This window comes from Gekko japonicus, unplaced genomic scaffold (assembly GCF_001447785.1).
Source record: "Gekko japonicus isolate JY-2015 unplaced genomic scaffold, Gekko_japonicus_V1.1 scaffold2880, whole genome shotgun sequence".
In the NCBI taxonomy this organism is placed as follows: Eukaryota; Metazoa; Chordata; class Lepidosauria; order Squamata; family Gekkonidae; genus Gekko; species Gekko japonicus.
The window spans coordinates 170,732-192,469 of NW_015160924.1; the positions used below are offsets into that span (position 1 = coordinate 170,732).

Genomic DNA, 21,738 nt, shown 5'->3' on the forward strand with positions numbered 1-21,738 from the left:
ATTTTCAGTGACTTCTGAAAAGCAACAGAAGAAATTTAGAGTCCAGTGGCACCTTTAAGACAACAAAGGTTCTGAAAAGCAAGTAGTATAAACTAATTAATAGAATATAAATCAGTTTCACAAGTTCTTCTTAACCTTCAGTTCATGGTAACCAATAGTAGTCACTAAGCGTTTTCAAGTCAACATGAAACCGAAGTGTCCTATATGCCATTTTCATGCCAGAATGTGCTCTTAACCAGAACTGCAGTCCTAGGGGCTTAAATCCCATCACTCACTGCTACCCCCTAACAGTCACAGCAGGAACCTACAGGAATTCCACTGGGCGCAATGTAAGGGAAAGGTACAGTGTGAGAGGAGATTGGTAGGAGTTCTTCTACTTGACAGTAAGAAGTGGTTTTTTGTGTAATTGAAGGAAAATATTGGTAAATCATTCTTTATCAACAAATGCAAGTTAGCTTTTATAACAATGACTAGAGTGGATGAAAAATATATCAAGTAATTGGTGTTGGACTTTATGCCTAAAAAATGTGAAGACTCAATGTTTTTTATTTACAAAAAGTTACTTTATTACTTCAAAAAACATTCAGACAAAAGATAATACATTCCAGGCTAGGGGACATGGTCCCACAGATTAGGTGATATAATTTATATTATTTAAAACCAATTTATTTCAAATATGCAAATTTCTGGCTGACAAGACCCTGAATCAGACAGCACATTTTGAGAAATCATTCCATCAGCTTTACACTATAATGGTTTAGTCTTTACGTTTTATAAAATCTAAAGACCTTGTATATTTCTACATCATCCAAACTTGGTATAATAAACTATAAAACCAGAGATGAAGTAGCAAACAATGTACATACATTAGAGTGTTTTATACTCTTTTGTAGTCAAGTTTTTGGCCCAAAGAAACAAATTCTAATTCATGGTAACAGCACTAGAACTGTCAGGTATCTTGGGAAAAGGCATTCATTATAGTTGGTATACTTTTGATTGCACAAAAAGTCTTGCAAATACAAAAGTTTATGTAGTTGTTACAAAATGAGTTTTAAAATGGTCAACTATAAAAACTAGCTTTTCCCTACCTACAGATTGCTCATTTGTAATCTAGAATGCAACAGAACAGGATTTAAATGCTGAGTTATTTCTCACTCATCCCTCATTTCCCTCATCATAACTTTTATACGAAAAATGGAGTATTCTGAGGCAACCTTGTGCTCTGGTTACAATCCTGTACTCTTACATGCAACTGCCATGTGCAGTGACAGAAAACTGAGCTTTTAAGCGTGCCAAACATTTCTTGCACTAGGTTTTAAACATACATTGTTATTTATAATAAGCTAATTTGGTCAGAACTTAGTTCGACAACTGATAAAGAAAATCAGACAACTTAGTCTATATAGAAAAATAAAAATCTGAACCTCAAAGAATTGTTGACTAGAGTTTTGTTGTTTCCTTCAAGCAGAAGTGGTTCAATGGTGGTATCTGTCAGAGTTTTACGTTGTCTTCTAAGAACTTTAAGTGACGAGCCTTCATGCTGTAAGAGGTGTACTTTTCTCCCATCAGCTCCCGCAAATACAACTGTTTAGAAATTGTCTTTAAAAATCAGGTACTTTTACTTTCCAAATGTGAATGCTACTAGTGAAATATCTAGGGTACAATTTAGGAGGATAAGGCACACCTATGCTCACTGGTTTCATAGAGTTTAGACAGGCTTAAATATTGAATTCAGCTGGGTTCAGCACACCACAGTTAACTTTGTGAAAAGTTGCATTAATGTAAAAGGGACAGTAGTCAGTGAATGCATGACACTGAAATTACTGGCAACAATCCAGCAGAATTAAGTGCATTTAAACCCATTTATTTTGAGGGGCTTAAATGCAAATTTAACTGTTGGAGTGCATCATCTGATTTGAAGCACAAGCACTTATTCAAGGTACAAAACCACAAAACGCAATGCAGAATTCATCTGTGCCACCGCTCCCTCCTTCAAAGAAAGCTAACTGCACTTCAAATTACTGAGACTAAATTTATTTTCCGCTAACATCCTATTGATTTCAGTGGAATTTGAGTGTAACCAGTTTTTTCTGAACTAAAGCAGCATGTTCAAAAAATTCCCTTGTTCATACCTTTTTTCATAGTAAATAAAATGATTTGGAAAAAAATAGTAAAATTAATTTACATAACTAGCTGCTTTGAAAGCTAACCAACCACAATACTAGATATAAAGTTGCTTTTCTTTCTGATATCTGTCTACATTTGAAAATTGTAGAAAAGAAGTTCAAGTCTGAGGAGCAACAACTCACCTCTCTCTTCTGTTCCTCCTCCTCCTCCATAACATCATACACCTTTTCCAGAAGTTTCATTCCAAGTCCTTGCACTACGTCTGCCCTTAAGATTTCAACTAGTCTCCTGATCTTCTCAGGCCCAGACAGAATATCTAAAAGAGTAAACACTATCAATGTTTTCAGCTATTTTGAGCTCTGGCAGATGAGCAAAAGCTGAATTGTGATTCTGGCATAACAGTTTTCCTTTCTGATTCAGCCTTCTTTTTCAGTTCATATCACCAGCTGTCCCAGATTACTAATCATGGGTTTTGTTTATACTGGTTGGGAAGTCTGATGTTCCAGAGGGGCTGAAGACACTTGTTCTAGATCAGGGGTGGCCAAACCGTGGCATGGGAGCCACATGTGGCTCTTTCACATATATTGTGTGGCTCCCGGCAGGGCAGCTGGGGAAGTGAAGGGGAGGCATGCCCTCCCCGAACAGTCTTCCCTTCCCTAGTCAGTGCTTCCCTCCCTGGGTAGAATTGAGGTAGGGGGAAGCAGGAAAATAAAGCAACTTTAAATGTGTTCTCAAAGCACAGCCGGCTTGGCAAAAGCATTCAAATATCATTAACAATGTCTATTTTTACCCCTTTTGTTTTTATTTCTGGCAGACTTATTTGATGTTAATAAAAAGCAAATTTGCATATTTTCCAATAAAAATGTGTAATATTTGTTCATGTATTGTGGCTCTCAGACGTCTGATGTTTCTTCTATGTGGTTCTTACGTTAAGCAAGTTTGGCCACCCCTGTTCTAGATGGAGTGACACTGGCTTTTTCAAAGCAGGTTAAGAGCTTGAGGGTGCTCATGGACCCTCCTTTGCTGTTTGAAAAGCAGGTTGGAATGGAGGCCAGAAGCACATATCAGCTGCATCTGATTTGCCAGCCCATAACCTAGACTCAGTAGGTCTAGCCATGTTGATCCATGCTTCTGTAACCTCACAGTTGGATAAGAACAAAAGAACATAAGAGAAGCCAATGTTGAATCAGGCCAATGGCCCATCTAGTCCAACACTCTGTCAAACAGTGGCCAAAAATACCAGGTGCCATCAGGAGGTCCACCAGTGGGACCAGGACACTAGAAGACCTTCCACTGTGGCCCCCCCAAGCACTGAGAATACAGTGCATCACTTGCCCCAGACCGAGAGTTCCTATCTATACCTTGTGGCTAATAGCCACGGAAGGAATTCTGTTCCATATGCTTATCTAATTCCCTCTTGAAGCTGTTCATGCTTGTAGCCGCCGCCACCACCTCCTGTAGCAGTGAATTCCATGTGTTAATCACTCTTACTGCAACACACTGCAATGGGGCTGCAGCTCAAAGACAACCCAGAAGCTACAACTGGTCTACAATGCAGCAGCCTGACTATTGCCAGGGGCTAACCACTGGGATCATAAGTTGGCCATTTTGAAACAGCTACATTGGCTGTCAGTCTGTTTCCGAGTTTAATTCAAGGTGCTACTTAGGACCTTTAAAGCCCTTCACAACCTGGGACCCACATATTTGAAGGACAGTCTCCTTCCATATGTCCCTGTGCACCAACTATGCTCGTCAGGCAGCCATCTTTGGCTATCCCACCACGCAGGGTAGCTTGTCTGGCACTGTTTGCCAGGGCTTTTGAGGGAGTTTGAATTGGCAGGCGTCTTTGGAGGAGGGGAGAATAGGGGTTTGTAATTTATTTTTGGTTTTAAACTGAATGTTTTTAAGTATTATTGTAAGCCACCTTGAATCACAAGGAAAGGCAGGATATAAATGTTTTGAGCAATCTTAATCCAGCAGGCATGAGGCTGGGGTATTGTCATGTTGGGAGGGGCAGTATTTTTAAAAATAGGGGAAATGAGCACTCCCGTGGTGTTGAGATAGAGCACAACTTAAAAAACCAACACTGTCATGCATGTTTCTGCACTTGAGTGGCACAGCAAGAAAGCTGTGCCACTATTTTCCAGCATGCTACATACCTGAAGAAACCTCCTGAAACTGGAATTCATCTGGTTCTTCTGATACTTTCCCATGTAAGAGAAGGGTGTCTCTGTATTTTCTATTAAGCCTGAACTGTGATTCGGGAGCTGGTACTGCAGACTGTTCACGATTTTCTTTATTATCCATATTCAGTGTTCGAGTCATCAACTGTACCAAATCATTCATCTCGTTTGTTTTTCTGCAAAGAAATTAATAAAAGCCTGTATAATTAAATTCTAACTTTTAGTTAATGTTTTACAAAAGTGTAAATGAAACAGTTATTTACAACCAGGGAGGATTGTGAGGCACTCCAAAGGGATCTGTCCAGGATGGGCAACTGGGCGTCAACGTGGCAAATGGGGTTCAGTGTGGCCAAATGCAAAGTGATGCACATTGGAGCAAAAAATCCTAACTATAAATACACGTTGATGGGGTCTGAACTGGCAGAGACTGACCAAGAGAGAGATCTTGGAGTCGTAGTAGATAACTCACTGAAAATGTCGAGACAGTGTGTGACTGCAATAAAAAAGGCCGACACTATGCTGGGGATTATTAGGAAGGGAATTGAAAACAAATCAGCCAGTATCATAACGCCCCTGTATAAATCGATGGTACGTCCTCATTTGGAGTACTGTGTACAGTTCTGGTCACCACACTTCAAAAAGGATATTATAGCATTGGAAAAAGTGCAGAAAAGGGCAACTAGAATGATAAAAGGGTTGGAACACTTTCTCTATGAAGAAAGGTTAAAATGCGTGGGGCTCTTTAGCTTGGAGAAACGACGGCTGAGGGATGACACGATTGAGGTTCATAAGATTATGCATGGGATAGAGCAGGTCGAGGAAAGTACTTTTCTCCTTTTCTCACAATACAAGAACTTGTGGGCACTCCATGAAATTGCTGAGCAGTCAGGTTAGAACAGATAAAAGGAAGTACTTCTTCACCCAAAGAGTGATTAACACACGGAATTCACTGCCACAGGAGGTGGTGGCGGCTACAGGCATGGACAGCTTCAAGAGGGAACTGGATAAACATATGGAGCAGAGGTCCATCAGTGGTTATTAGCCACAAGGTATAGATAGAAACTCACAGGCTGGGGCAGGTGATGCACTGTATTCTTGGTGCTTGGGGGGGGGGCAACAGTGGGAGGGCTTCTAGTGTCCTGACCCCACTGATGGACCTCCTGATGGCACCTGGTATTTCTGGCCACTGTGTGACAGAGTGTTGGACTAGATGGGCTATTGGCCTGATCCAACATTGGCTTCTCTTATGTAGGCAGGGCTGTATGTTTTCAATATATTTAGGTATCTTCAGCATATGCAAAACATCTGGAAGGTAGGAGGTTTGACCAAAGCCCAGCAAAAGGGCGCGGGGGGGGGGGCAGAGGTGTGATACCATCTATTATGGAGTGAAAAGAGCAGCTGCTTCCTGCAATGGTGCCAGACGTACACCCAGAGTACACCTCCTTACTCGCTAAACAATAACAAATAGTTCCTGTTTTCTTCTGTCAATCTCTAAATTTTTAATAAATACTGTATTACAAAAAGTACTGCATATGTAACACATAAAGAAGCTATTTTGTAAAGACAGTGCATGTATGTCTCAACTTGAAGGAGACTAATTGGTAGTCTGACCGAGCCAACAACATTTATATAATTTGAATGTCACATAAATTACCTCAGCAATAGTTTCAAACAACTAAATAGAAGCCAGTATTATAATATTTGTGTTACTATGAGAATAGCAGCTAACAGACTGCCATCATTTTTGGTAGTATGTGGTTAGCAGTTTCAGTAACGGCAGTTGAAATATGTTGGCACTTTTTAAAATGTCCACTTCTACAAATGAAACCCCAAAATTCAACAACAAAAGTCCTTTTGTGAAGTGGCTATTTGATATACAAGTTACATCTTGCTGCTCTTAACAGTAGCTGAATTGTATTTTACCAGTGGATTGGTCACTTGGCACCAGTAAGGACATGAGAACATAAGAAGAGCCCTGCTGGATCAGACCAGTGGTCCATCTAGTCCAGCATCCTCTCTCACACAGTGGCCAGCCAGTTCCCCTGGAGGGCCAACAACAGGGCATGGAGTCCCAGACCTTTCCCTGATGCTACCTCCTGGCTCTGGGATTCAGAGGCCTCTGAATGTGGAGGTTCCCCTCAGTCACCGTGGCTACGAGCCACTGACAGACCTATCCTCCATTAATCTATCTAATCCCCTTTTGAATTTGTTTATTCTTGTGGCCCTCACTACATCCTCTGGTAGTGAATTCCACATTTTAATCACTCACTGTGTAAAGAATTATTTCCTTTTGTCCTTCCTGAATCTACTACTCATCAGTTTTATTTGATGCCCTCGAGTTCTAGTGTTTTGGGGGAGAAAAAGTTTTCTGTGTCAACTCTCTCTACCCCATGTATCTCTCCTTATATGTAAAAGACTTTTCATATCCCAATTTCCTCAACTTTCCAAACGCTCCCACAGCCTTTCGCCCGCTCGGCTGCCCGTCTTGCGGACTCCCAATCCCCTGGCTGCATTGCCTCGGCCCTGCCCACAGAGCTGGCAGCCAGTGTATCACTCTCAGTCTGAAGGGAGCCAGTGAAAGGGATGGACGCTCTGCAGAGGGAGCAGCAAGCCCTCTACAGGGGAGGAGGAGGCAGACCTAGCAAGTGGCAGCAAGCAGAGGAAGCACTCACCTTCACTGCCCCTTGCAGCCCCTCTCCCTCGGCCACAAGGCCGGCGCTCTGTCAAGGCTATAGCTCAGTGGGATGCACCACAGAGAAGGCTGCCCAGCACCTTTCAAAGGCTCCCTCGCCTTCCTTCAGCAGCGGCGGCAGCGCCAGGGAGAGTCTGGCCTGGAGGAAACGAGCTGTGGCTCTCCTGTGGAAGACACTTCTCTTGGCCCCTGTGTGGGACTAACTGTGACTAACTGTCCCCTCAGTGGCTGTTGGCAGGCAACCAAGTTTGCTTCTGTAGTAAAAAAATAAAGGACTTTCAGCACAACCCCCTCCCCCACCCACTTTCCTGTCAGAATAAACTTAACACGGCTCTCTCTCTCCTTTTTGGCTCCACCATGGCTGGCTGGCTGGCTGGCTAATGAGGTGGGCCAGCGACCATCAAACCATTCTCTTCAACCCCCTGCTGTGTGGCTGACTTTCCCCTAGGGTTGCCAATCTCCAGGTGTGACCTGGAAATCTCCCGCTGTTACAATTGATCTCCAGATGACAGAGATCAGTTCCCCTGGAGAAAATGGCTGCTTTGGAGGGTAGACCCTATGGCATTATCCCCTGCTGAGTCCTTCCAGCCCCCCCCCCCCAACCTATTTTGGCCTTTGGGAGAAAACTCATTGGGGCCGTCCTGATAGGGTTGCCAACTCTAGGTGGGAAATTCCTGGAGATATGAGGGATGGAGCCTGGAGAAGGTGAGGTTTGAGGAGGGGTGGGACCTCAGACAGGTACAATGCCATTGACTCCACCCTCCAAGTGAGCCATTCCCTCATGGGGAACCATTGTTGCCAATCTCCAGGTGGGGGCTGGAGATCACTCAGAATTACAACTGCTCTCTAGGAGGAAGGGGGAGGAGATAGAAAGCTGAAGCCAGGGGGCAGATAACGGTAGGTTGACGGCTGGCTGGGAGGGAGATATGGTTGCCAACTCCAGGTTGGGAAATTCCTGGAGATTTGAGGGGTGCAGCCTGGAGAGGGTGAGGTTTGAGGAGGGGTGGGACCTCAGACAGGTACAATGCCACTGACTCCACTCTCCAAGCCAGCCATTCTCTCGTGGGGAACCATTGCTGCCAATCTCCAGGTGGGGTCTGGAGATTACTCAGAATTACAGCTGCTCTTCAGATGGCAAAGATCAGTTCCCCTGGAGAAAATGGTGGACTCTGTGTCATTATATCCTGCTGAGGTCGCCACAGCAAACTGACGCTGAGTGCCCAAGGTTGGGGCACTCTCCCAGAGCCTCTTTCTAGAGCTCGTTGTATTTATTTTCACAACGGGCCTTATTCCTAGTACTTTTATAAATCTCTTTCATGTCTCTCCTTAGTCATCTCTTTTTCTAAACTGAAAAGTCCCAGACCCTTCAGCCTTCCCTTATAGGAAAGGTGCTCCAGTCCCATAATTATCTTGTTTGCCCCCCTCTGTACTTTTTCCAGGTCTATGATGTCCAGCTCTTGAGATACACTGACCAGAAATGTACACAGTATTCCAAATGAGGCCGTACCATATAATACACAGGGGTATTATAATATCAGCTGTTTTATTTTCAGTCAGTTTTCTAATCATCCCTTACATAGAGTTTGCCTTATTCACCACTGCAGCACACTGCAGTGACACATTCATGGAGCTGTTCACTATGTCCCCAAGATCTTTTTCACTTTTAGTCTCAGCAAGTTCAGACTCCATTAATCTACACTTGAAGCTGGGATTTTTTTGTCCCAATGTGTATCACCTTACACTTACCAACACTGAACTTCATTTGCCACATTGTCGCCCACTCACCCAGTTTGTGAAAGTTCATCATAGAACAGTGAAGCAAGAATTATATGTAAATGCATAGCCTTAGGAGGAGCTGTACTATCCAACAAAAGAGATGTACATGAAACTCCAGAAAAAAAACTTTTATATGTGTGATGTTCCCTGAAACTGGATTTTATTATAGCATGGACTAGGGCATGTTGATACCACAGCCCAAATCTGAATATGTTATGCAGATGCACTAATATGCTGAATGACCACAGACAAAACAGAAATCACTCACCCTTCTTTGCAGTCTCCATCTGATTTTTCAGTGGAACTGGAAGAAGTGCTCAGCTCATCCTCGCAAAAGCAACCACTTAAGCTCTTCTTCTGTCAAAGAAAGAAATAGCTGATTAACACAGGACGATCAGTGAAAAAATCTGTTACCCGAACCGGTCCAAATATGGTTCTGGGAGCCCAGGACAACTCTGCTTACAGAGGGTGGGCGGTGCGTGAGTTCTTAACCCATGTATCCAGAGGTCGGATTGGCCAATGAGACGCTCGCTATTTTCAGGAAGTCAGACAACACACTAGGTTTATGAATAAATGTTGCCTTTTTACTAAAGCAGTTTCTTCAGACATACAAAAACAGATGCATACAAGATTCACACAAGCTCCTTAGTTACAATAGCATATGGAAACAATTAAAGCATGGAAAATAACAAAAGCATCAAATAAGGGGAATGACTTCACAAGTAGGCGGTTAATACTTATCTGAGGTCCGCTGAGAAGCAATCTCCTCTTAAGAAAGAAGGGCACCTAACGTGTCAACTGGTGAACTCTGAACACACAAAGGCTGGTCCAGCCAAGCCACATGCGCGTTCCCTGGTCGCGACTCTGGGGAACTTCGAGAGTCACCTGAAGCACCTTAGTGCTCTAAGGGGAAGAAGCAGAAGCTGGGAGAGAGAGAGAGAGAGCGAAACAAAGCCGCGTTTCCCTTTTTACCAGCTCTGTTCTGGGCATGGTCTTACCTGTCATAAATCCTGGGAATCGTCCTCTATTCTAAAGCTATAGGTCCACTACGGGGTGACGTCCCAATGAGGGGCAGTGGGCAATATGAGGATATTCTATCCCTACATCAAAGCGGGGGCCATGTGGTGATGTGTGAACCTCCGTTTCCCTTGGCAACCTTTGGAGTAGAGATGAGCCTGGTCCTCAGAGCAATAAACAGTATTGTCTTTTGATGCCCAAACCAGATAGCAGAGAGGGAGTTGGTGCTTTCCCACAATCCATCAAGGGTGTTTGTGCCTGTTGCTCCTCCAAGTGTCTCCTTGTGCATACCGAAGGTGACCTTCTCTGGTCAGAGGCACATTGGAAAATTCCATGGCAGGGTTTCTTTGTGGCAGGCATCTCAGCTATGTCCATCCGTGGGTAGCATGAGGTGCAAGGCCCGCCATTCAAACACATAGCAGCAAACACACATAACAGTGAACCCTGAGTTCCCAAAGGCACAGATACATAGACATTTGATCAATACTTCATGAGCACAATACAGACAAAATGCAAATACAAGTCCACATGGTAACAACACACAGAGGACACCATCCACTGAGAACATCTGCTGTGTGTACCCCACTGAAATGAATGTGTACCCCTTTTGCATCTCTACCATCGCATGTAAAAAACAACTGAAGAGAATGGGGCACAATTTCAGTTGCTAATCAGAAAATAATGATGCAGAAAAGCTATACTGTTTGCAGATTTAAAGTATTTAGAATACGAAAGCGCAACAGATTCAGAAATGCAGCAAAAGCAACAAGCACTGAAATACTTAGGAAGCTGACACGTACATACCAGACACAAGTACAATAAAAACCTATGAAACTACATGCATTGTGATTGGATCCAATTACATTTATTCATAGGATTAGTAGACACACCATATAATTTTGACTTTGATCTTTTTTTAAGTTTAGGAAAGAAGTTACATTTATGCGGTGATAGCATTTTTATTTATTTAGCGCATTTTTATGCTGCCTCTCTAGGCAACCAGCCCAGGATGGCTTACAAAATAAAACAGTCTAACGTGCAGAAGAGTTTGGTACCAACTACCCCTCCTGCATTTGCTAGGTACCAAATTTGAGAATCCCAGAAGCACTGCAATTTGGATAAGCTCAAGACACCAGTGTACAGCCAACTTGCTACTAGAGTTTAAGTTGTTGATTTTTAAAATCCCCATTATCAAAGAGAGTTACAAAAAGAAAACATTTTAAAAATCGTAACACAATGGCTGGCCCACCTAAACCAACTAGTTGCGGTTGCAGTTTGTTGGCCATATTCAGAGATACCCCCCCATACATCATGTCGCAGTGGTCTAAACAGAAGGGGAGAACAGCAAGAGGACAATGGTGCCCAGACCCCCTCCTTTTATACTTTGGAACATTAAAACCATCTGAACGGCTTGCTTTCAGTTATTTCTAAGAACACATGACTTCTGCTTACCTTGCAAATGCTAGGCTCTGAAGACGACTGAGCAATTTGATGAACACTCTCTTCCTCTAGTGATTTCATTTCTGTTACTTCACTATGAGACGCTCGTCTTGCAGCAGGCCCTGATAGGAGGACAGATTGAAAGCATTTGTTAGTTTACCTTTATTTTGATAGTGTGCACTGATTCTGAAAGCAAAATCAATGTATTTGAAAAAGCTTGACAAAGTACAAACATGCTCATTTCGGTCTGTTTATGAAATTTTATCTAGGTATCATGTTGGTATCATTCCATACAGCCCATTTCCGAGGTTTTCGAAGTCGTTGCCATTTAATAATTAAGAATTAAACAGCTATATACATTTACTTATGCATTTGATGGTGGCTCTAGTCTGTGGCAGTTTGCCACAATTAGACAGCAATCCTAAGCAAGTCTACTCAGAATCTTACTAAAATTAGTGGAGCTTAATGCCCTAAAAGTGCCTGTAGGATTGTATTGTACATCTGTATGTATTTAAGGTGCCACGACACTCTTTTTGTTTTGTTACAACAGACTAACAGGACCACCTCTGTCACTTATACTAGGAACCAGATGTAAATTTGGTCTGTGATTTCCATTCCGAATTTCCCTGAATTCCACCATGCAAAACACTTTGCCTTAAAGCATAATTTGCTAACCAATTCTGAACACTTGAAAGATTCTTAGCTGCTAGGTGCAGCTCCTACAATAACATGCTGCAAGTCAATTGCAAGCTACACTTGTGTCTGAAGACTAAGCATTTAGAGAAGAGTTGTGTGTCCGTGCCATACCCCTGAAAACAATGCAGGATATTTTCTTTGGGAACAACTGGAGAGCTCACTGAAAGTCTGCATGTAGGGTTGTTAAGATTTATTTATTTTATTTTTAAAGAGGGAGGGAAATGAACATTACCTGAAGGAACCATGTCTTCTTGAGACTGCTTTAGCCTCCTCCTCTCCCGTGCTGACAGTGGCCGATCCTTTAGAACAAGTAAAGGTAATATCAGTAACAAACGAAACCCCCTTTGTGTTCTGTCATATTTGATGAGAAGGCACTCTTTTCACTGAAACACTGGCATGTATCCTACCATGGCACCAGTGTTCCCTCTAAGCTGAGTTAGTGTGAGCTAGCTCACACTAACTCAGCTTAGAGGGAACTTTGCATGGCACTAAGCAAAAATTGAAGTTTTCCTGCAACTTCCTCCAACAGGACAGCCACTTAAGTTGGAGGAAGGCACCTTTGGCAAAGGATCATCCCTCAGGCTAAGGCAGGATACATGTCGTTATCATAATGGAAAGCAAACATTTCCTGGTTGTTAACAACTCATTACCCTTTTCTATGGCACCTTAATTCTACAAAGTTAATAAAGCCCTACACTGGAAGAATTGCCACCATGCTGTAAAATGTTTCAGAGCCTCATACTAGAAGAAGAGGAGACTAGATTTATACCCCACCCTTCACTACTCAAAGGAGTGGCTTACAATCTCCTTTCCTTTCCCCTCCCCACAACAGACACCCTGAGAGGTAGGTGGGGCTGAGAGAGCTCTTTCGAGGACTGCTCTTGAGAGAACAGCTCTGAAAGAACTTATGACTGACCCAAGGTCACAGCAGCAGCTGCATGTGGAGGAGTGAATAATCAAACCCAGTTCTCTCAGATCAGAGTCCACATTCCTAACCACTACATCAAACTGGCTCTCTACTAAGCTGATCTAAAGAGCTTGGTGGCATGGTAGATCACAGGCTCTTTTTTAACCTACATCACACAATGAGGGATTAAAATGTGGAATTCGCTTCCAGAGGATGGCCACAGGTATAGACAGCTTTAAAAGGGGATTAAACAGATTCATGGAGGATAGGTCTATCAATGGTCTATCAGCCATATTGACTAAAGGGAACCTCCACATTCAGAAGCAGTCAACGTCTGATTACCAATGCCAGGAGGCAACATCAAGTGAAGGCCTCGGCCTCTATGCTCTGTTGTTGATCCTCCAGAGGAACTGGTTGGCCACTGTGTGAGACAGGATGCTGGACTATATGGCCCACTGGTCTGATCCAGCAGGGCTCTTATGTTGTAGCAGAGTTCAAAGAAACTGACAAAAAATAATAAAAGATACATAAAGGCCTATAACCAACCTTAGAAGATGCTACCTCAGTGCTGCTTGATCTGCTTAAAGACTTTGTAATTGCAGCACTCTGCTTGCCTGTGCAATCTTCTCTTGTCTTTGTATTCACATCAGGAAGAGAAGGCAGTGGCTGAGGAACATGTGCTGTAGCCTAAAAGGCAAAAACTAACCTGTATAAAAATATTCTTCTGCAAAGAAGCTAGTATTAGTCATTCAGTTCTAGACTCATACTCCCAAATCTAAAGATAACATGGATTATCATGTAAAGCATTCAATCCCATCTTTCACACAAAAGACATTAATTCCGTACATTACAGAGAATACAATAATATTTCCAAAAGATCCAAATGCTTATATATATCAGTATAGCCATATTGTTACTCAGTTTCTCAATCAACACCTATACAAGAATTCAAACATCTAAAAGAATCAATTCAAGGACTTTGGTTTATTTTAAATGCAGTGCAGAGACCTCAACTCGTATACCCTGTCAGAGCCAGTGTGACGTAGCGTTTAAATGCAGCATACTAGGATCTGGAAGACTTGGGTTTTAATCCTCATTCTTCCTTGGAAGCTTGCTTGTTGACCTGGAGCCACTCACACTCTCAACCTAACCTGCCTCACCGGGTTGTTGTGAAAATAAAAGAGAAAAGAACAGTCTTGTAATGCAATCTGAGTCCCCGTAGGGGAGAATGGCAGGCTGTGAACAAAGTAAATAAATAAATAATAGTTTGGACTAGGCACACTAATTCCCTATACGCCATTACTAGTTATCTCCCACCTTATATGTGGAGTTAAATTGACCCAGAGAAGTGGGACTTTGTTTTCAAATTCCATAGTCCATGTATTCTACAGCCTTAACAAAGACAATTGCCTTGTAGTGCTTCACGCTCCTTCACCAGTACTTTCTAGTAAACTGCAGTTCGTATTCCGCTGAGGATGTGTGAGAACTCACTGGGAGGACTCATCCCATCCACCCCACCCTTCCCTTCCTTTCCTCCCCTGTTATCCCCTGGTGCTGCCTTTTGTCTCTCTCTACTCTCTCTTGTTGGAGCTTTTTCACCGGACAGAGGATTGGGAAAGAGAACATGCAGGATCTGTAGTGAAAAGTGTGGCTGCATGCTTGGTGCTCCAAGATGCTGCTGCTAATGCTGCAGGTAAACTGAAGGGGCCAAGTTGATGACAAAGCCCCGCAGATCCAGATACCTCTCAGCTGAGTAGTAGGACCACAGTCCTGGAGACCGGAAGAGAAGGAGAAAGCAGCAACAGGATGTGGGAGGAGAGCTTTTTCCTTCCCAGTCCTCCCACCATCTCCCAGCCAGCTTGGTGTAGTGGTTAAGTGCATGGACTCTAATCTGGGAGAACCGGGTTTGATTCCCCACTCCTCCACTTACACCTGGCTGGATGACCTTGGGCAAGCCGTAGTTCTGATAAGAGCTGTCCTTGAAAAAGAGTACTTTCTGTCAAGAGCTCTCTCAGCCCCACCTACCTCACAGGGTGTCTGTTGTGCGGAGGGGAAGGGAAAGGAGTTTGTAAGCCGCTTTGGGTAGTAAAGGGCGGGGTATAAATCCAATCTCTTCTTCTCCTTCTTGGATCCCTGTTTTGCTCAGGTCCTCCCCACACTTTCATCCTACCCGTTACACCTGGCCTACATGGTCTCTCTGTCTCCCCTCTCTCCCCTACTCACACTGCCCCTTCCTGCATGCCTGCAATGTCTCTCTCTCTTCTTCCCCACCTGCCCCTTTCTCTGTTGCCAGGCACAGCCCCTTATCTCTTAAAGACACAAGAGCCCTGCTAGATCAGACCAGTGGTTCATACTGTATTACAGAGTGGCCAATCAGTTCCCCTGGAGGGCCAACAACAGGGCATAGAGGCCAAGACCATCCCCTGATGTTGCCTTCTGGCACTGGAATTTAGAGGTTGACTACCTATGACCTTGGAGGTTCCCCTTAGTCACCATGGCTAGTAGCCACTGATAAACCTATCCTCCATTAATCTACCTAATCCCCCTTTAGAGCTGTTTATTCCTGTGACCATCACTACATACTCTGGCAGCAAATTCCACACTTTAATAACTCGCTGTTTAAAGACGTATTTCCTCTTGTCGGTCCTGAATCTACTGCCCATCAGTTTCACTGGATACCCTCGAGTTCCAGGATTTCAACTCTCTCCACCCCATGCATAATTTTATAAAGCTCTATCATGCCCCCCCCCCCACTTGTCTCTTCGAAACTCAAACGTCCCAGCTTCTTCAGCCTGTCCTCATAGGGAATGTGCTCCAACCCCCTAATCAACTTGGTTGAACCTCTTCTCTACTTTTTTCGGCTCAGCTCTGTGACATCCTTTTTGAGATAGTGACCAGAACTGTACGCAGTATTCCAAATGAGGCCGCACCATAGATTTATACAGGGGCATTACAATATCAGCCATTTTATTTTCAACCCCTTTCCTAATCATCCCTAACACAGAGTTTGCCTTTTTCACTGCTGCAGTACATGGGGTTGACATTTCACTGAGCTATCCACTACAACCCCAAGATTTTTTCCCCTCTCAGCAACTTCAGACCCCATTAGCCTACACTTGAAGTTGGGACTTTTTGTCCCAATGTGCACCCCCTTCCACTTACCAAGGCTGAACTTCATTTGCCACATTGTTGCCCACTCACTGAATTTGCAGAGATCCTCTTGGAGCTCTTCACAGTCAGCCTTGGTTTTCACCATCCTGAATAATTTAGTGTCATCTGTAAACTTGACCACTACACTAATCACCCCTAGTTCCAGATCATTTCTGAATAAATTAAATAACACCGGCCCTAATACCAATCTTTGTCGGACCTCACTACTTCCTTCCTTCCATTGGGAGAACTGTCCATTATTTCCTATTCTTTCCTTCCTGTAATTTAACCAATTTTTAATCCATAAGAGAACCCATCCTCTTATCCTATGACTGCTACATTTACTCAGGAGTCTTTGTCAAAAGACTTTCGAAGGTCCAAGTATCCAATGTCTACCAGGTCATCGTTGTCTACATGCTTATTCATTTTTTTAATGAACTCCAAAAGGTTGGTGAGGCAGGACTTCCGTTTGCAAAAGCCATGCTGATTTTCCCTCAGCAAGTCTTTGTTCCTCTATGTGACTAATAGTTCCGTCTTTGATTACAGTTTCTACTAATTTGTCTGGGACAATGTTAGGCTGACTGGCCTATAATTTCCTGTTTCCCTTCTGGAACTCTTTTTAAAAATTGGTGTAACATTTGCTACTCTCCAGTCTTCTGGTACAGCGGCTGAATTCAGTGACAGCATGAATTCAGTGACAGCATTGCCAGCATGGTTGTTTTCCTTCCCTACCCCTACCCCTTCTTGCTTGCCAGCACAGTCCCTCTGTGTATCCTCTCTTTTCCAGTTGCAGCCTTTTCTTCGGCTGCTCCCTTCAAGTCGTATAACTGCTTACCAGGATTCCTAGGCACCACCCATTATGGTGGTTGAAATCTTACATGTTCTGGCATTCAAAAAATATATTTATGTCCTCCTTGCCTTTTTGTTTGTTTTTAAATTCTTCTGCAAGCCCAAGGGTTTCCCCAGATGTTTTAAAACTTTATCTGTATAGGGTCCTGTTTTGTGCATATTTTATCTGCCTTCCAGGGCCATGCACACTGTTAAGCTATTGGTGTGCTGCAATTGAAATATGAGCGGTTGGCCTTGAAAAAGAACCTGTCCCATCAATATCTCTTTGCTGATTACTATGAAGATTTACAACATTTCTCAGTAAATTACTGCCAAGTTGGATTTTTGAATTACCAACTCATTGTGTATTTATTTGAACTGATACTTTGTGATATGTGAACACCTCTAACTGATTTCTCACCTAGTATTTAATGTTTGGTGCCAGCACTGTGAAATAAATCTCTAGAATGATGTAAATAGTTTTTTACGTGCAACTCTGGAGCCATGTACTTAGTACTTTTTGTTGGAATTTTCAACATAATCCCTGAGATTTGTTACTATGTCAAGAAGAAGAAGAGGAGGAGGAGGAGATTGGATTTATACCCTGCCCTTCACTCGGAGTCTCAGAGCAGCTTACACACTCCTTTCCCTTCCCCTCCCCACAACAGACACCCTGTGAGGTAGGTGGGGCTGAGAGAGCTCCGACAGAAACTGCTCTTTTTCAAGAACAGCTCTGCCAGAACTATGGCTTGCCCAAGGTCATCTAGCAGCTGCAAGTGGAGGAGCGGGGAATCAAACCTGGTTCTCCCAGATTAGAGTCAGCACACTTAACCACTACACCAAACTGGCTTACTTCAAGTTCTATTCCATTCCAGATTAGTAAAGTACATTATTTGTTCAGGTGGAGGGGGGGGAAATCAAGTTTTTCTCATTATTTGTACCTTTTCTGAAAAGGCCTCTAATTGTTCTTTTTTCTTATGTCGTCGCTGTCGTGACAGGGAAGGCTCATAATCAGATCCTTGGGGCTGAAAACAATAGGTGCTTTCATTCTGAATTTTACCTTTATTTTCTGCTGGGTTTCCACAGATGGCTTCATCCTAAGAACACAAAATACAATATATGTGTCAGGTCCAACAGTCAAACAAATGGAGTCTTCCAAGAAGCATATACTTTATTGTCAGCAGGAGTCGTTTCGTAGAAAAAGAGCTAGGGGAACTCAATAGCATAACTCATTAGCATATGCCACACCCCCTGACATCACTGGAAGTGTGTCATAAGGCCACACCCCCTGACATCACTGGAAGTGCGTCATAAGGCCACACACCCCGCCCCCAACGGTCCTGGCCGCCGCCGGCCTTGCAGTTCCACTGCCGAGCCCCATAAGGGGCCCGGCGGTGGACCTGCAAGGCCGGTGGGAGTGCAAGGAAGCCCCGCAAAGGCCCTTCCTGGCCCCAGGCAGGCAGGGGTGGGGAGAGGCAGGGAGGAAGCAACTTACCCTCCCTCTTCTCCTGCCTCCTCCTGGCTGAATGAGGGCCGGAAGCGGGGTGGCCGAAAGCAGGGTGCGGGGCTTCGTCATGTGCCCCGCCCCCCGTACCTCACCCGGGGGAACTGTGATCCCCCGCGATCCCCCCGAAATGACGTCTGATTGTCAGTACTATTGGTCAAGAACACAAGCCCTGTTAGGAATAAGTAAAAATGGAAAGCTTACTGAGATATACAGAGTTCAAACGATCCCCCCCCGTGGGCCAATCGGCCTGATTCCCGCGGGCGGGAAGGAATAACCGATGCAGCCAAGCTGGGAAACGAAACCAGTCACATGGCTGATGAATATGAAGACATTACAACTAGATAGTGGTATAAGGTTTCAGATAACAGAAGAAGCGAGACAGGGAAAGGAATGCGGCACCCAGTTGTACGCAGGTCAGGCGGGTGCCCCCTCAGTCCATAAACAATATGGCAGCATAGCTGACAATATGCTTTCCAGACACAAGTATAGACACATGGTTGAAAAGTACCTCATGACTTCATAAGTACCTCTTTTCTGTTGTTATTATAACCAAAATTACTTTCATTTATGTAGTCAGTCATCTATAAGACAATTTTGCATTACCTTAAACCTTTTCAAAATGTAAAATCCAAAAAATCCACTCAACTAGGCCCCATGCCCAGGGCTTGTATTTGGATATAATGCTCATTGTCCACTGATGCAGAAGAGGTACAATTTTTGCCAATTCCTCCCTTTCACTGCACACCCCCATACTATTCCTGGAGAGGACTCTGTGCCCCTGAGGGCTTTCGAAGGGCATGGTGAGCTGCAGAGGATAGTAGTATAATTCCACTCTGTGAGTATAGCAGAGCTCATGGCACTTTGGAGCAAATCTATTATACTTTGCCTTTTAAAGCATCTCATTTACATTTGTAAAAGCAGCTGAACCAGCCATGGGGACTGTACAATTAAAGGGATTTTGAGGTGCCTTCACAGCCCTAAGATCAAGCAGACCTTTGGTTGTTCTTTCATCACCAGAATATTACATAATATTACTATTCCCCCACCCTGAATAATTCTCAACATCTATTTCAGTCCTCTGGGTGAAATCCGGGCTGTGTATGTGACTCCTTCATTTCAAGAAACTGGTGTTCTGGCCAGCTAAGATCCCCGCTGAAAACTGCCATTTTTAAAAATACAGCAACAGGATCATCCATTACAACATTCACTTCTAATCCTTAAGCAACTCTAAAATTAGGCCATTATTTCAGACAGAGGGCTGTGACCAACGAAGAGGTTACTTGGAAAGTTCATGAAATTCCTGCTTCATAGCTCAATCTGTGCTAATTTCAGTTCTATTCAACACTAAATCCTTTTACAATCCCCTCTTGGTTTCAAAAGCAGTTTGTGATATGATGGAAGAGGCAATTTGCTGTTGGGTTAGCCTGAAGTGTATTTTTGGGTGGTACTTTTATACCCAGTTGGATGCTTCCATTGTGTGCTCCATCTTCTCAGAAGGATAAAGGTACCAACTGACTCAGGTTCCATTTTCTCTTTGCAAACATGCTCAACATTCTCCATAGGATATTATTAAGATCATGGCCTAAAATATATTTTCCCCTCCCCAATACTTTTCTGTAATTTTGTTTTCTAACTTCCGAAGAACTTGAAAGCTTCCCCATTCTTTTGCCTTATTTTGGTCTTAAAAGTATTAACTATCTCGTATTTTTGAATTTTGTTTCTCACAGTAAGTATAACATCACAAAAGAACAAGCAGTAAAATATCAAAACTCTTGTTGATAATACCTTGCAGATCTTTAAAGTGGAACACAGTCCTGGTTCAGATGGGTAGCCACGTTGGTCTGAAGCTCAGAACAAAGTTTGAGTCCAGTGGCACTTTTAAGACCAACAAAGTTTAATTCTGGCTATAAGCTTTCATGAAGTGCGCATGCATACAAAAGCTTATATCCAGAATTAAACTTTGTTGGTCTTAAAGGTGCCACTGGACGTACAATTCCAGTTATTACACAATTTTTGCCATAAAATTTACTCTTTTTTAATTATTGCAATGAGCCTATTTTGTTGGATATTTAAAGTTGAAGTTGACCTCGAGCCATTTCAAGTTCTTTGGCTTGTGTCTACAGTCTACAAAACACAAGGTCACCACCACATAAACTGCTTCCAGTTCCATTAATTTACTGAACTCTCCAGTTTACTCTGAAATGGGCTGGGGTGGCCATTTTACAAGCTCAAGCCTGCATATTTCCTAAAACATGTACCATAGTGTTGGCTACCATGCCTGTATGGATATTGTAGGACACTTATAGTGCAATCCTTAGGAGAGTTACTCCAGTCTAAGGTCATTCATGTCAACAGACTTAGACTGGAGTACCTCTCCTTAGGATTGCACTTGGAGGCACTTGAGATCCACCTTACAAAATTCTTCCCTGCGCAGGAGGCCACTAGCTTGAATCTCACATGCCGTGCAGAAATATGAACTTTGAATGCTTACAAGAATTACTACAGGAGTACACGGTGCCAGCAGTTTCTCAGTAGAATCCAGATTCTGGAAAGAGAGAGTAATATAGTAACAGTCACTGGTAAGACTATTAAGTAAAATGTATACAAGCATTAGTTAAAGACACAAGAAATATTTAAGAGTATATTACTGTAAAATAAACATTTAAAGAAAAAGTGAGGATGTATACTGCAAACAATGCCTAGGATTCAAAGGAGGCAATCTGTGTTGAGTACCCAAGAAAACTCTGAGCTTGCATGTTTTGAACACCAGGCCACTACATTGTACAGTAAACTACTTTGGAAAGTAAAAAATAAATACAATTCATCTCGCTTTGTGATACAGTATAAAGGGCTGCTTACTCAAAGCCTCCCATACAAGCCTTCGTTTAAACATGCTCCATGATTTTTTAAAATCATATGAACACTGCCCGTGATCAAAGATTATCCCTACCTAGTCAATCATTTATACCTCCAGCAATTTCTTATAGGCTTCCAACTTGTTGAGCTTTGCAATTTCTAATGCATTCTGCTATAAAAGCACGTTTACGATAAAATAATTACTTGATCACTTGTGTTTGGGGCCTCTGAAATAGGCTGAAGAAGTTTCATGGTGTCATTGCTACCATCCATTTCACCAACAACGGTCTTCTTAAAATCTACATTTTCTGTCTTGGAATACAGCTTCGTGATTTTCTGTAACTTGTCTTCTTTAAACACTGGGCCATTTAATGCTGTATCCAAGTCTGATTCACTGGGAAGACATGAACACCTCTTTTTGTTATCCTCTACTGAATATTCATTTTTTGAGTTCCTCTTTTCCAGGGGAACAATAACTATGTCCACTTTGCTCATCGTAGCTATAGATACATCTGTGCTGTTCAAACCATTCTTGTTTATACTTTTTTCAGGTTCAGCA

General features: G+C 43.0%; 1 protein-coding gene across 1 annotated transcript in view; it reads right to left on the reverse strand.

Moving 5' to 3' along the window:
* Positions 1 to 432: 432 nt before the first annotated feature.
* NEK4 (NIMA related kinase 4) overlaps positions 433 to 21,738 on the reverse strand; it is a 33,729-nt gene continuing 12,423 nt past the window's right edge. Inside the window, exons 7-16 of the mRNA XM_015424770.1 lie at positions 21,384 to 21,737; positions 20,815 to 20,868; positions 17,758 to 17,913; positions 13,385 to 13,525; positions 12,164 to 12,230; positions 11,248 to 11,357; positions 9,047 to 9,135; positions 4,287 to 4,486; positions 2,310 to 2,443; positions 433 to 1,584 (exon numbers count right to left, since the gene is read on the reverse strand). Of these exons, the coding sequence (XP_015280256.1) occupies positions 1,492 to 1,584; positions 2,310 to 2,443; positions 4,287 to 4,486; positions 9,047 to 9,135; positions 11,248 to 11,357; positions 12,164 to 12,230; positions 13,385 to 13,525; positions 17,758 to 17,913; positions 20,815 to 20,868; positions 21,384 to 21,737 (1,398 nt within the window). The 3' untranslated portion in view covers positions 433 to 1,491. The remainder of the gene's footprint in view (positions 1,585 to 2,309; positions 2,444 to 4,286; positions 4,487 to 9,046; positions 9,136 to 11,247; positions 11,358 to 12,163; positions 12,231 to 13,384; positions 13,526 to 17,757; positions 17,914 to 20,814; positions 20,869 to 21,383; position 21,738) is intronic.